The sequence below is a fragment of the Diospyros lotus genome, chromosome 3 (genome assembly GCF_014633365.1).
Source record: "Diospyros lotus cultivar Yz01 chromosome 3, ASM1463336v1, whole genome shotgun sequence".
NCBI lineage: Eukaryota > Viridiplantae > Streptophyta > Magnoliopsida > Ericales > Ebenaceae > Diospyros > Diospyros lotus.
This window is the reverse complement of record NC_068340.1, coordinates 31046531-31062873: the sequence shown is the minus strand read 5'-3', so window position 1 is coordinate 31062873 and position 16343 is coordinate 31046531. Positions and strand designations below refer to the sequence as shown.

General features: G+C 37.3%; 1 protein-coding gene across 2 annotated transcripts; it reads left to right on the top strand.

The window, feature by feature from the left end:
- The first annotated feature begins 455 nt into the window (after positions 1-455).
- LOC127797404 (probable phytol kinase 3, chloroplastic) lies at positions 456-15636 on the top strand. Of its 2 annotated transcripts, none has more exons than XM_052330269.1 (6): positions 456-843; positions 13782-13849; positions 13923-14054; positions 14872-14987; positions 15090-15204; positions 15282-15636. In XM_052330269.1, exons 1-6 carry the CDS (start codon positions 502-504, stop codon positions 15457-15459), a joined length of 951 nt encoding a protein of 316 aa, XP_052186229.1. In that variant the 5' UTR covers positions 456-501; the 3' UTR covers positions 15460-15636. The 2 variants fall into 2 exon arrangements, with proteins under 2 accessions (XP_052186229.1, XP_052186230.1); XM_052330270.1 differs by lacking the exon at positions 456-843 and adding an exon at positions 13292-13458.
- The last annotated feature ends 707 nt before the right edge of the window (positions 15637-16343 follow it).

Genomic DNA, 16343 nt, shown 5'->3' with positions numbered 1-16343 from the left:
ATGGGTTCAATCAATTAATAAGTGAGTCGGTTGATCAAGACAAGAGGGGAGATGAGTGAATCGCATGGGATATTTATTTAAGCATTACAATTTAGATTTTAAATCTCCTTTTGGATTTGGTTTTTGATTCATAATTAAATTATAATATTATTTATTAAAATATTATTTATATATTTATATTGATATAATATAAAACATAATACATTAATACAAAAATAATATAACAAATATTATGTATGTCTTTGCGTTGGATAATGATTTTTAAATCGAGATTTTCGGCCAGGCCCAGACCTGTAAACTTGACTTTGCAAAATGTCTGAATTATCCTTCATCGGTTTTCACTTTTCACTGTGCCAGATACCGTGCCACGGACTGACGAACTCGGATCGGACCACCCTTTTACTGGTTACGGACCCTGACAGTACAAATTAGCAGTCAACAGGAAAGCAGGTAAGCCTTTCATTATCTATCCGATGGGAGACCAGAAAAACCCTTGTTATTATGGCTCCCGCCCTCTATGTCGTGGCTCAACTCAGGCTAACCCGCTTCGGCCCCGAGTTCAAGCTCACGACTCGTACTCCGACGACCTCATCTCTCCAGCTGAGCATCCGACCTCTCGGCCGTCTATCCTCCGGCGTAGATTGCCTCTCCAGTTCCGGAGTCAATTTCCGGCAGCCAAAGCGCCGGGGATTTCGCTGGAATCTGTCGTTGTCACCGGTCGCTTCAATGTTCGCGGTGAATTCGGTCGTCCGAGACCTCGCCGCCACCGCTTTTTCTGGCTGCTTCGCTCTTTCCATACTTCGGCTGTGGGGGGAAACAGCCAAACGAGGGGTTTTCGACCAGGTTTGATTTCGAAGCAATTTTCCATGGCGTGATCGGTTGTTTGAAGTAGATTAGGTTGATGTGTATGCAATTGAACAATTGGACTGCACTGGCAGGTTTGAGTAAAATTGACTTGCCGCAACAAGGAAAAACCAGGGGAAATTGCTGTAATCTAGATACCGTAACAAATAGCAGAACGATATAGATCGAGTCAGTGTGGAGAGCTTTCTCTAGATGTAGTACAAACTGTTGGAAATAATGGGTGCTAGATGACTTGCAACTAATAGTTAGAATGTGATAAATTAAAGATAAAATGAATACAAATATTTACTTGATTCATCCAATATAGACTACGTTTACGGGCAAGCGAAAGAAGAATTTCACCAGAAAAAATAAGGAAATTACAATTATTCTCAAATTGTAAGCAAAGAACAATTATCACTCTCTCTCTAATAATAGGAATAGACACCTCTTAATGAGGAATGAGATGATTGAGAGTGAAAATGGAATGCAAGATAGGATGCCAAAACCAATGGGGAATGGGGGTAATTATACATGAAACATACTCTCTAAAGGACAAAGTTAGGCTATCTAACATAGGCAAAATTAGGCTGCCTAATTTTGTCAAAGTAGGCACAATTCAACAAATCAAGGTTAGGTACAATTCAACAATTCTCCCACTTGAAGATTTGATTGAGGATCAATCAATCTTCACACCATTCTTTCTTATCCATTCTGCACTTGCCATCTACCATTGCTTATGTGTTTGTTAGGCCACTAGAGGATCGACACCAAATAAATTTGTTAGTATTGACTACTTTTGTCAAAAAATCTGCTAGGTTGTTTTTAGTATGAATTTTCTGCATATCCACTGTTTCTTCTTCCACTTTCTCACGAACGAAGTGGTACTGAACTCGAATGTGCTTTGTTTTTGAATGAAATGTTGGATTCCTTGCAAGATGCAGGGCACTCTGACTGTCACAAAACAGAGAAATCTTCTCCTGATCGTGCCTAAGTTCCTCCAATACCATCTTCAACTATACTGCTTCTTTACTAGCTTGTGTAGCTGCTACATATTCTGCTTCTGTTGTTGACGTGGCCACAATTGACTGTAGTTTTGAAACCCAGCTTACAGCTCCGCTAGTAAGTGCAAACACATATCCTATGGTGGATTTGCTTTTGTCAAGATCACCTGCATAATCTGAGTCAACTTATCCTCTGACAATAAAATTTGATCCTCCATAACACAATGCAACATCTGTGGTCCCCTTAATGTATCTTAGGACCCTTTCACAATATTCCAATGCTCTCTACCAGGATTCGCCATACATCGACTAGTCTCTTCCACTGCATGTGCAATGTTTGGTTTTGTACAAATCATAGCGAACATTAAACTTCCCACTACTGATGCATACAGTACTCGAGACATCTCCATCCTCTCTGCTTCATTGCTAGGACACATACTTGAGGATAACTTGAAATTAAGAGGAAGTGGGGTAGAAATTGGCTTACAATCTTGCATATTGAAGCATCGCAAGATCTTCCTTAGATAGTTCTTTTGAGAAAGTCAAATCTTCTTGTTATTTCTGTCTTGATGAATTTACATCCCTAGAATCTTGTTTGTTGGTCCCAAGTCCTTCATTTTAAATTCCCTAGCCAACTGTGCCTTCAATTCTTTAATACGATCTTTGTTGTGGCTTGCCACCAACATGTCATCTACATACAACAACAAAATAGTGTAATCACTTTTACCAAACCTCTTGAAATATACACAAGGGTTTGTATTAATTCTATTGTATCCAAGGCTCATGATAAAGGAATCAAATCTCTTATACCAACATCTCGGTGCCTGTTTGAGACCGTATAGAGATTTGTTCAACTTGCAAATCAAGTTCTCTTTCTCTTTTTCTTCAAAACCCTCTGATTGGAGCATATATATTTATTCTTCAAGATCTCCATGAAGAAATGTAGTTTTCACATCTAGTCGTTCTAGATGTAGGTCAAATGTAGCACACATCGACAGGACTACTCTGATTGTTGTGAGTCATACCACTGGAGAAAATATTTTGTTGAAGTCAATACATTCTTTTTGAGCATATCATTTTACCACCAGTCTTGCACGATACCTCTCCACTTGATTATTGCCATCACGCTTGATCTTGTAAACCCATTTGTTTTCAATGGTTTTTCTTCCTTGTGATAGTGAAGTAAGATCCCATGTCTTGTTCTTATGCAGGGCTTCTATCTCTTTTTGCATTGCTGTTATCCGTAGGGATACATCTGTGCTCTTAGTAGCCTCATGGAAAGTTGATGGCTCTCCATCCTCTATTAAAAGACAGTATGCAATGTTGATCTCAGTAACATACTCTGAGTGCCAAGTTGGGGGCTTTCTGTCACGAGTTGACCTTTAAACCTCAGAAACCTCAGGTTGAACTGCTTCTTGTACATCGTGTTCTGTTACTGCTTCAAAAGAATTTGCATCTTCTCCCTCTTGTTTATTTTCTATTTGAATTGTAGTAGTCTCTAGTTTCTCCTTTGTAGTGCCTTCATTTTCTTTTCCTTGCAGTTTATCTTTTGCAAATATCACATCTTTACTGATGACAACTTTGTGGGCAGTGGGATCCCACAAGCGATACCCCTTGACTCCATCAGCATATCCCAAGAAGATACACTTTATGGATTTTGAATCCAGCTTTGTTGTTTCTTGGGCATTGTACATCACGTACATAGGACTTCCAAACGTATGGAGGTGAGAATAGTTAGCTGGCTTACCAGTCCATATTTTCATCGGCGTTTTTAGATCAAATGCAGTTGATGGAGATTGATTGATCACATAACAAACAGTTTTGACTGCTTCTGCCTAAAATGACTTAGCTAGTTTTATAGTCTTCAACATTTCTCTTGTTCTTTCCAACCAGGTTCTGTTCATCCGCTCTGCCACTCCTTTTTGTTGTGAAGTGTATGTTGTAGTGAACTGTCTCTTGATACCTTTCACTTGACAGAAATCATTAAACTTATCGCTAGTAAATTCTCCTTCATTGTCAGTCCTCAAACACTCGATCTTCTTTCCTGATTCACGTTTTACCCGCGCTTTGAAGACTTTGAAAAGTGGGAATACATCGGTTAGATTTTTTGACAAAGGCGATCAATATTGATAAATTTGTTTGGTGTCGATCTTCTAGTGGTCTAGCAAACACATAAGCAATGGGAGATGGCAAGTGCAGAATGGATAAAAGAGAATGGTGTGAAGATTGATTGATCCTCATTCAAATCTTCAAATGGGAGAATTGTTGAGTTGTGCCTAACCTTGGCTTGTTGAATTGTGCCTAACTTTCAAAAAATTAGGCAGCCTAATTTTGCCTAAATTAGGTAGCCTAACTTTGTCCTTTAGGGGGTATGCTCCATGTATAATTACCCCCCTTCCTCATTGGTTTTGGTATCCCATTTTGCATTTCATTTCCATTCTCAATCATCCCATTCCTCATTGAGAGAGGTGTTTACTCCTATTGTTAGAGAGAGAGTGATAATTGTTATCTCTTTACAATTTGAGAGTAGTTGTAATTTTATTATTCTTTCTAGTGAGATCATTCTTTCACTTGCCCATGGACGTAGCCTATATTGGGTGAACCACATAAATATTTGTGTTCATTTTATATTCGATTTATCTCATTTCAACTTTTAGTTGCTAGCCATCAAGGACCTATTATTTCCAACAAGTGGTATCAAAGCTTGACTTGAGTGTTAATACTACTTATCTACTCTGTGGTTGCCACTGAAAAAGTGGATCCTCCACATTAGAAAATAAGTTAGATTATTATTCACTCTTTTCAGGGTACTGGACACTATTCACATATACGCACTGTTCACGTATACGGTATTGTTCACAGTTCATAGTGAAACGATTGAAATCAAGATGTGCAAAATGGCAACAAAGTTCAAGATAGAGAAATTTAACGGGAATAATTTCTCATTACGAAAAATGAAGATAAAGGCAATCTTAACAAAAGAAGATTGCATAGAGGCGATTGGAGAAAAACCGGTGGAGATCACCGACGATAGCAAGTGGAAGAAAATGAATGACACTGCTGTCGTCAATCTACACTTGAGTCTAGCCGATGAAGTCTTGTCAAGTGTGGAAGAAATGAAAACTGCAAAGGAGATTTGGGATACTCTCACAAAATTGTATGAGGCCAAGTCATTACACAACAAAATCTTCTTAAAAAGAAGACTACACTTTTCGGATGTTGGGATTTGTTCAGTAACGGATCATTTCAACGCCATCAATACACTATTTTCTAGACTCTCAAAGTCGGGTTACAAAATAGATGATGTAAATGAGTGTGTAGAACTTTTACTTCAAAGTATGCCAAATTTGTATGACCAACTCATCATCAACTTGACCAATAATATTATCTCCTACTATTTAGTCTTTGAGGATGTTGCAGCCGCAGTTTTGGAAAAGGAATAAAGGCGCAGAAATAAGGAGGACAGGTTGGAAAATTCACAACAAGCGAAGGCATTATCAATGATGAGAGGGAGGTTAACGGAATGTGGTCCTAGTGTGAGCCATAATCATGGTAGATTGAAGTAAGAAAAATATAAAATGCCACCATTGTGGCAAGAAATGGCACATTAAAAAGGAGTGTTGGCATCTTCAGAAGAGTGGAAAAGGTCCCGAGTCATCAAATGCTCAGGGAAATGTTACAAGTACTTCAGATGATGGTGAAATTATATACAGCAAGACAACAACAATTGCTGAAGGCAGAAAGAAACCCACTGATGTTTGAATAATGAATTCAGGAGCATTATGGCATATGACCTATCGGAAATAATGATTTCATAAATATGAACCTATCTCAGGAGGATCTGTGTTTATGGGAAACGATCATGTCTTGGAGATTGTTGGTATTGGTACTATAAAAATAAAGATGCATGATGATACGATTCGCACTATCCAAGAAGTACGACATGTCAAAGGCCTGAAGAAAAATCTATTATCTTTAGGACAACTAGATGATGTTGGGTGTAAAACCCGCATTGAGAATGGGATCATGAAGATAGTCAAAGGCGCGCTTTTGGTGATGAAAGCAGAAAAGATAGCTGCAAATCTATACATGCTTAAATGAGAGACGCTACAAGAGGGATAAATAAATGTTGCTTCGGTAAGCTCTGCGGAAGAATCAACGATGATGTGGCACCATAAACTTAGCCACATGTTAGAACAAAAGCTTCTCCTAGGGCTCAACAAGGTATCATCCCCCTTTTGTGAGCATTGTGTCACGAGTAAGCAACATAGATTGAAATTTAGCAGTTCCATTGTTAGAAGTAAAGTTATCTTGGAACTAGTTCATTCCAATGTTTGGTAAGCACAGGTTTTGTCCCAAGGAGGTGCAAGATACTTTGTATATTTTATTGATGATCACTCTAGGAGATGTTGGGTGTACCCAATCAAAAGGAAGGCCGATGTATTTCCAGTTTTCAAAGTTTTCAAAGCGCGGGTAGAACTTGAATTGGAAAAGAAGATCAAGTGTTTGAGGATTGACAATGGAGGAGAATTTACTAGCGATGAGTTTAATGATTTCTATCAAGAGGAAGGTATCAAGAGACAATTCACTACAACATACACTCCACAACAAAATGGAGTGGTAGAGTGGATGAACAAAACCTTGTTGGAAAGAACAAGAGCAATGTTAAAGATTGCAAAACTAGCTTAGTCATTTTGGGCAGGAGCAGTCAAAATCGCCTGTTATGTGATCAATCGATCTCCATCAACTGCGATTGATTTGAAAACGCTGACAGAAATGTGGACTGGTAAGCCAGTTGACTATTCTCACCTCCATACGTTTGGAAATCCTGTGTACGTGATGTACAATGCCCAAGAAACAACGAAGTTGGATTCAAAATCCAGAAAGTGTATCTTCTTGGGATATGCTGATTGAGTCAAGGGGTATCGCTCGTGGGATCCCATTGCCCACAAAGTTGTCATCAGCAAAGATGTGATATTTGCAGAAGGTAAATTGCAAGAAAAAGAAAATGATGGCACTACAAAGGAGAAACCAGAGACTACTACAGTTCAAATAGAAAATAAACAAGAGGGAGAAAAAGCAGATTCTTTTGAAGCAGTACTAGAACATGATGTACAAGAAGCAGTTCAACTTGAGGCTTCTGAGGTTCGGAAGTGAACTCGTGACAGAAGGCCCCCAACTTGGCACTCAGAGTATGTTATTGAAATCAACATTGCATACTATCTTTTAATAGAGGATGGAGAGCTATCAACTTTTCATGAGGCTACTAAGAGCCCAGATGCATCCCTACGGATGACAGCAATGCAAGACGAGATAGAAGCCCTGCATAAGAACAAGACATGGGATCTTACTTCACTACCACAAGGAAGAAAAGCCATCGGAAACAAATGGGTTTACAAGATCAAGCGTGATGGCAATGATCAAGTGGAGAGGTATCGTGCAAGACTGGTGGTAAAATGATATGCTCAGAAAGAAGGTATTGACTTCAACGAAATATTTTCTCTAGTGGTATGACTCACAACAATCAGAGTAGTCTTGTCGATGTGTGCTACATTTGACCTACATCTAGAACAATTAGAAGTGAAAACTGCATTTCTTCATAGAGATCTTGAAGAAGAAATATATATGCTCCAATCAGAGGGTTTTGAAGAAAAGAGAAAGAGAACTTGGTTTGCAGGTTGAACAAATCTCTATACGGTCTCAAACAGGTGCCGAGATGTTGGTATAAGAGATTTGATTCCCTTATTATGAGTCTTGGATACAATAGACTTAATGTAGACCCTTGTGCATATTTCAAGAGGTTTGGTAAAAGTGATTACACTATTTTGTTATTGTATGTAGACGACAAATTGGTGGCAGGCCCCAACAAAGATTGTATTAAAGAATTGAAGGCACAATTTGCTAGGGAATTTGAAATGAAAGACTTGAGACCAATAAACAAGATTTTAGGGATGCAAATTCACCGAGGTAGAAATAACAAGAAGATTTGGCTTTCTCAAAAGAATTACCTAAGGAAGATCTTGCGATGCTTCAACATGCAAGATTGTAAGCCAATTTCTATCCCACTTCCTGTTAATTTCAAGTTATCCTCAAGTATGTGTCCTAGCAATGAAGTAGAGAGGATGAAGATGTCTCGAGTACTGTATGTATTAGTAGTGAGAAGTTTAATGTTCGCTATGATTTGTACAAAACCAGACATTGCACATGCAGTGGAAGAGACTAGTCAATGTATGGCGAATCTTGGTAGAGAGCATTGGAATATTGTGAAAAGGGTCCTGAGATACATTTAGGGGACCACAGATGTTGCATTGTGTTATGGATGATCAAACTTTTTGTCAAAGGATACGTTGACTCAGATTATGCAGGTGATCTTGACAAAAGTAAATTCATCACAGGATATGTGGAGTTGTAAGTTGGGTTTCAAAACTGCAGTCAGTTGTGGCTACGTCAACAATAGAAGCAGAATATGTAGCAGCTTCACAAGTTAGTAAAGAAGCAGTATAGTTGAAGATGGTATTGGAGGAACTTGAGCACGATCAGGAGAAGATTTTTCTGTTCTGTGACAGTTAGAGTGCCTTGCATCTTGCAAGGAATCCAACATTTCATTAAAAAACAAAGCACATTCGAGTTCAATACCATTTCGTTCGTGAGAAAGTGGAAGAAGGAACAATGGATATGTAGAAAATTCATACTAAAGACAACCTAACAGATTTTTTGACAAAGGCGGTCAATACTTACAAGTTTGTTTGGTGTCGATCCTCTAGTGGCATAGCAGATACATAAGCAATGGGAGATGACAAGTGCAAAATGGATAAGAAAGAATGGTGTGAAGATTGATTGATCCTCAATTAAATCTTCAAGTGGGAGAATTGTTGAATTGTACCTAACCTTGGCTTGTTGAATTGTGCCTAACTTTGACAAAATTAGGCAGCCTAATTTTGCCTAAGTTAGGTAGCCTAACTTTGTCCTTTAGGGGGTATGCTCCATGTATAATTACCCCCCTTCCCCATTGGTTTTGGCATCCCATATTGCATTTCATTTCCATTCTCAATCATCCCATTCCTCATTGAGAGAGGTGTTTACTCCTATTATTAGAGAGAGTGATAATTGTTCTCTCCTTACAATTTGAGAGTAGTTGTAATTTCCTTATTCTTTCTAGTGAGATCCTTCTTTCACTTGCCCGTGGACGTAACCTATATTGGGTGAACCACGTAAATCTTTGTGTTCATTTTATCTTCAATTTATCTCATTTTAACTATTAGTTACAAGCCATCTAGGACCCATTATTTCCAACAAGTTCAGCGATCTCCAAGGCATGATCATTTTCCACGAACACAGATCCTCCTGAGATAGGTTTATATTTATGAAACCATTCTTTCCGAGGGGTCATATGCCATCATGCTCCTGTATCCATTATCCAAACATTAGTGGGTTTCTTTCTGCCTTCAGCAATTGTTGTTGCCTTGCTGTATATAATTTCACCATCATCTGAAGTACTTTCAACATTTCCTTGAGCATTTGATGACTCGGGACCTTTTCCACTCTTCTGAAGATGCCAACACTCCTTCTTAATGTGCCCTTTCTTGCCACAATGGTGATATTTTATATTTTTCTTACTTTTTGACTTTGATCTACCATGATTATGGCTCCCCTTGGGACCACGTTTCGTTGACCTCCCTCTCGTCATTGATAATGCCTCCGCTTGATGTGAATTTGCCAACATGTCCTCCTAATTTTTGCGCCTTTGTTCCTCTTCCAAAACTGCAGCTGCAACGTCCTCAAAGACTAAATAGTAGGTGATAATATTATTGGTTAGGTTAATGATGAGTTGGTCATATGAATTTGACATGCTTTGAAATAGAAGTTCTGCACACTCATTTACATTTATTTTGTAACCCAACTTTGAGAGTTTAGAAAATAGTGTATTGATGGCGCTGATATGATCTGTTATTGAAACAGATTTCGACATCCGAAGAGTGTAGAGTCTTCTTTTTAAGAAGATTTTGTTGTGTAATGACTTTCCCTCGTACAACTTTGTGAGAGTATCCCAAATCTCCTTTGCAGTCTTCTTTTTTTTCACACTTGACAAGACTTCATCGGTTAGACTCAAGTATAGATTGGCGACAACAGTGTCGTTCATTTTCTTCCACTTGTTATCGTTGGTGATCTCCATCGGTCTTTCTCCAATCGCCTCTATGCAATCTTCTTTTGTTAAGATTGCCTTTATCTTCATTTTCCATAACGAGAAATTATTCTCGTTAAATTTCTCTATCTCGAACTTTGTTGCCATTTTGCTCACTTTGATTTCAACTGTTTCACTATGAATTGTGAACAGTACTGTATACGTGAACAGTGCGTATATGTGAATAGTGCCCAGTACCTTGAAAAGAGTGAATAATAATCTAACTTATTTTCTGATATGGAGGATCCACTTTTTTTAGTGGCAACCACAGAGCATACGATAAGTAGATATTAACACTCAAGTCAAGCTCTGATACCACTTGTTGGAAATAATGGGTCTTAGATGGATTGCAACTAATAGTTGAAATGAGATAAATTGAAGATAAAATGAACACAAAAATTTACGTGGTTTACCCAATATAGGTTACGTTCGCGAACAAGCAAAAGAAGGATTTCACTAGAAAGAATAAGGAAATTACAACTATTATCAAATTGTAAGGAGAGAACAATTATCACTTTCTCTCTAACAATAAGAGTAAACAACTCTTTTAATGAAAAATGGGATGATTGAGAATGGAAATGAAATGCAAGATGGGATGCCTAAATCAATGGAGAAGGGGGGTATTTAAACGTGAAGCATACCCCCCAAAAGAACAAGTTAGGCTACCTAACTTAGGCAAAATTAGGCACAATTCAACAAATCAATGTTAGGCACAATTCAACACAAACGAGGTTGCAGAAATAAAAAGTCATAGTTGGACACAGAGATGCACGATCATTGAGATATATCTTGTTTTGCTGGTGTTCCATGGTCCAAAGACATGGCTGAATTGTACCGACACTATCTCCTGTTACAAGTACGAGGTAACAACACCAGCCAGCTGAGATGTTTGATGCTCTGTTCCATTTCTTATGATTGATCTTCTTTGGTGCCAAGGATCCTAGTTTAAGCACAGTTTTTCTTATTGATCACAATTTTGGGGCAAAGTGGAAGCTTATGTGAATGTGGTAAAAATAAAATGGAATAAAAAACTGAAACAATCTATTGTAACCTTGATTTTTGTGAATAGTTGCATGGGTTAAGTTTGTAGTAATGGCACTATACGAAAATAAGAAATCTGATCAAACATGCTGATTAAGCACTCCCATCCCACCCAACCTTGATGTTTCAGTAATCTATTAAGGTGACTACTTATTATAGCAATAAATTTGAACTTGTCAAACTGTAGGTTCTAATGTCAGATTGAAAGGGTTTTCATGTAAGAACCATGATCTATATGTCTTCAATCTTTCCTACCAGTGGTCAATTCTGATTCTTGAGAAGAGTGTTATCAATTGGTCACAATTTTACTTCTTGATCCCTCTTGTGACTCTGAAAACTAGAGCTTCTGAATGATTGTTAAGAGTGGTCATTTTTAGTACAATGGTGATTTGTGTGTAGGAGATTATTGTCTTATGCTTTCTGTGCCTTTTATCTATGAAAGAATGGCGGTGTTTAAGGCGGCAGATGATCTTGTACATAGTTTCCTTTGTCAAGCACATGTGATTTTATCTCCCTATCAAACTTTTACTATGTTCTTGTTTATTGCCTAAGAAAGAAATTTCCACTTACTGAAAAAAAGAAAGAAATTTCCATTTAAGCAATCGTGGTGTTTGTTACATATATGTTCTACTTATGTACTTATGGATATGAGATGAATCAATTTGAATCTTGTCAAAGAATAGGGCTTAAAGTTGGAGTTGGTAGCTTGAAATCACATTATGAATGGATGATTCGAGTGTTTTGCCTGATTTGATGGATTTGAAACAACGCAGTGAAAGAAATCATGTGAAATCTGCAATAAGGGTTTTTGTTGCCAGAGAATCATAGAAACTATATCTCTGCTTCCTTGCTGGTATCTTTCCAAAGTTCTTGAATCTAACTCCAAAAGTGAAACAGGCATTTCCAGTAAATATTCAGTCATTTCTGATGCAATGACACTTTGAACGGCTTGTCACCAGCTGCAATACAAGAGAACACCTCAATTGTCATAGATAACAGTGGCATCAGGAAACTGAAATACCAATAGAAAGACAACTCGAGGACATAGATATTGACCACTCTGTACATGGAAATCTGTCTATGTTTGAAGGTTGTTATTGAGGTTACGAAGAGAATTGATGTTTTCATGTGTTTTGGAATTACAACATTGTGCTATGAGTATAAGTTCTGAAAAAAGAAGTATATTGCTATATATATTTGTTTGTATCAAATCAGAGTCAGAAGCTTTAGTTCTACTAGGTTGGGATGGCCTTGTCTATAATTCATGATACAAGATAAAGATCCAATGATTTTGATGCTATTGCCAGTTTTCTATTGTAACTCTCTTTCAATACTAGAAATGTTGATGAAATTGCTCAATCTGGCGGAGTATAGGTATATATGTTTGTATGCTGAGACTTTTATAGTCATGCAAACAAGTGCTGTAAAGACAAGTTCACTGTGATGGCATTTCTGTAAGAAAATAGTAGGCAGGTATGTATTAGCTGAATTCTCATTGATTGTTCAGAGTTAGTGATCAGCTCCTGGGTGCTAGATCAGAACTTAGAACTGCCAGCTTGTGGAAGAATTAGGAAGAAGATAGATTAAGAAAAGAGCAGAGGAGAATAAAGGAATTGTAATTTCTCATTGATTATTCCATACTAGGCCCCTTAACAACCATGCCTAGCCAATTACAATTCAAATCTAACCTTCCAGTTGTCAACCAATGTCTAGCTAATTCTCAACCTCTAATGTACAAGCACCTTAAGCCAAAGTACAATCACCGCTTCTTACACTTCTCTCATGCACTTGAGTATTCCAATTTCCCTTGGAACTTATTTCTCTTCCTTGAGCTTTGTTTCTTCATCAACCTTTTCATTCTCCAATCACACTACCTCCTAACGTCAGATGCTTCCTTCCAGCAGACTTGAGGTATCCTCTCAGCTGCATGCCGTCCCTTGTCTTCTTTCATCTTGAGACTTATCTTTGCTTCAGTTCTTTTTCATTGTTAATTCTCTAATCCAAGTATCTTCTAGGTATTCTGTTCTCTGCCACCTTTTCTTCTTGAAACCTCCTGAACCTTGCTCTGCCTCTTGTGTCTCAGCAGGCACGACCCTCAAACTCATTATTTTTCTTCTGTGTCAAATGAGTACCATATTGTACCGTGTAGGTAGAAATACAGTACAGTAAACTTTAAGTAGTTTCTATGAGCTATGCTCATAGCTTCGTCAGTATACCTTGGGCAATTGTACATTGCAATTTGGGGGATTGCTTCTCCTCCGCCCCTCCAAAAAAGAATAAGAAAAGGAAGGGAAAGAAGAAATAAAAGAGAGAAAAAGACCATGTTATTTTGAAGTTGATCTGCTATTTGGAGAAAGGAGGATATAAGCAGTGATGAGTCGGGTTCATGTAAGTTCTTTATGTTTTTCCTTTATTTCTCTCTGTGGTGCTATATCTGTTGTGGAAAGTAAATTTTCTGTTGCATCATATTTTTATTTTTGGTCTTCTTGATGGTATGCCATGTGTGATTCAGAACAGAAGCAATTTAGTTAAGCATGGTTTCTATCTTGTCATGCATGATGAAAAGCCATTGCTCATATTCAATGAAAAAGAAATGGGATAACTGCAATATATTTATAATACTAATTTTTTTCCCCAAAAATTCATGGATTTTAAGCCTGCTTCATATCTTACTCATATGATTACTTCTTAACTCATACTTTTAATGGCAGAAATTAAATAGGAAGCTTGTGCACGTTAGTGTTGGGCTAGCTTTCATGCTTTGCTGGCCGTTGTTCAGGTAATGTACAGTTGAATATGTAAAATTTTAGTTTTATCTGCTTTCTCATTCAATGGTTAAATTATTACTGCAGTTCTGATAATCACGCAGCAGTTATTGCATCTCTTATACCTGGCATCAATATAATAAAGGTGCTTCTTCTTGGACTTGGTATATGGACGGATGAAGCTACAGTCAAGTCAATGAGCAGATATGGAGACTACAGGTTACATACTTGGAAGAAAGATTGATTCAGTAGGCTGGCACTAACTTTGTCTTAAATCACCTGCATCTACAAATGGTTGTCCCTCAATTCAGATCTCACTAAGAAAACCCTGATTTATATACTGATCCAGTTAGTTCACCATTCAATTCAGTTGGTTCTTGTTTTTTGTTTTTTTGTTTTTTTTTCATGGCAATCCAGAAGAAGGAAAAAGTTTGATTTCCGAATCACCAGCTGGATTGCTGTTTAGTTTACAGCTTATATTTATTTTGAACTGCAACATACCAAATTTGTTGTAAACATTTGGTCTTTGCTCATTATGAAGTTCATTCAAGCTTTTGTTTCTGAATCTTTCTATTTCTACTCAAAAGATCCATTCAAGCTTTTGCAGCTATTGAACAAGCAAGTTGCTTTTTTTTTTTTTTGCTTAATAAGCCAGTGGTGTGACTAAAACTAAGCTTGGTTGATTAGGCATCAATAGCGGGCTTTGTTATCATGTAGTTCTAATAAGTAATCCACAGTGAAACTCCAGAAAAAAGATGAAAGAGTTGTAGACGTGATGATAACAAACACCATTGAGTTCTGGCAAGAAGATGAACAAATTTTCTGTTTACCTGTTGTCCTTTAGCTTCTGATATATTGTCAACATTTTATTACTAATTCATATTAATTAAGGTTGCTAATTCAATTTGAAAATATGAAAATATAGTATTCTATCTGCAATAACTCGAGTTTGGAAGGCACACACATCGAGTGTATGGGACAGTTTAAGTTTGTTGTTTTGCATGGCTTCTCAATTTGTCCTTGTTCCATGCATCAGGGAGCTTCTAAAGGGACCATTATATTACGCTTCCACAATCACATTGGCTTGTGTTATTTATTGGAGAACTTCTCCTATTGCAATTGCAGCAATTTGTAATCTTTGTGCTGGAGATGGTACTAGTTCTCAAGTCTCTTAGTGTGTGAATTTTGTTTAAATTAATTCTAATATGATCTGAAACTGTTACTATCATTCTTCTTCTCTAAAACTTGTTTCAGGTTTAGCGGACATTGTTGGAAGGAGATTTGGTAATGAGAAACTTCCTTACAATAGAAACAAATCCATTGCTGGTAGCGTTGCAATGGCAACTGCTGGTTTTATATCATCGATTGGGTAACTTTTGCGTGGTCTCTTTCAATCATCTCCAGAAATACAGTATCTTCTTCACTAACAGAACTGTGTCGGTACAGGTTCATGCACTACTTTTTCTTGTTTGGATTTGTTAAAGAAAGCTGGGAAATGGCTTGGGGTTTCTTGGTTGTGTCTGTTGTCACAGCACTGGTTGAATCCCTCCCTATTAGCACTGAGCTTGATGACAATTTGACGGTTCCCCTCACTTCTGTGTTGGTGGGCAGTCTTGTATTCTAATTTCAAGTAATCTACACTTCTCTTTCAGCCAACATATAGTTGGGCAATGCATCTGTTTTTCATGTACTTTTCTCTGTAGAAATTGTAATATTTGAAGGACCAAACTGTAGTTGAAGTTGTCAGAACACTGAATTGTTTAACTGGGCTGCTGCCAATCAGATTTCTTGATTATGATAATTTCAGCCACTACTGTTGCATCTTTTCTTAATCCAAACTTTATGATCTTTCTTCTAGTTTTAGAATTTTTTTTCTGAAGTTGTGGCCTTTAGAAAAGGTCACTCGGTGCTCTTCCAAGATGGCTCCCATCGCACCTTTGATATTTACTGCAGTGGATTCCGTTGAATATTGATTCAAAGTTGTTGAGTCAAAATTATTGGTTATTATTGGGTCTTTGATTCTGTTTACTGATTTAGTAGATTGAGGTAATTTCGTTATTTTTAAATTTAAGTCCAACAGTAAATCTTATTTTCTTGTTATTCAGTTGACATGTATTGCCTATTTAAAGGTATGATGATGTGAATAAAAATAATGAGGTTATAGCTTTTACATTCATGTTTTTCTTTTTACAATTTTTGTTCGTTAACTTTATAGCTACCAATATTTTTAAAATTTCAATAGTGGTATCAAAGCATTCAATGATCTTAAGGGGCCTGTGAAAGAGAATCCATCAATGCCTTCTTTATTTCTATGGCTTCTACCAACACATCATCACTTTTACCACCAGTTTTTTATGGAGAAAATTATCAAGTATAGGCTATCAAAATGAAAGCTCATTTGAGAGGTTTCAGTTTATGACAGTAGGTCGAAAGTGAAAGGGAGATGCCTCCGCTTGACAACAATTCTACGCTCAATCAAATTAGAGCTCATGAAAAAGCAGAAGCTAA

What these genes read in the sequence shown, in the direction of transcription:
- LOC127797404 (XM_052330269.1), top strand. Translation starts at nt 502, where the DNA reads ATGGCTCCCGCCCTCTATGTCGTGGCTCAACTCAGGCTAACCCGCTTC. An exon ending in AACGAGGGGTTTTCGACCAG is followed by an intron (nt 844 to 13,781) that starts GTTTGATTTCGA and finishes TTTTAATGGCAG; the next exon opens with AAATTAAATAGGAAGCTTGT. An exon ending in TAATCTTTGTGCTGGAGATG is followed by an intron (nt 14,988 to 15,089) that starts GTACTAGTTCTC and finishes AACTTGTTTCAG; the next exon opens with GTTTAGCGGACATTGTTGGA.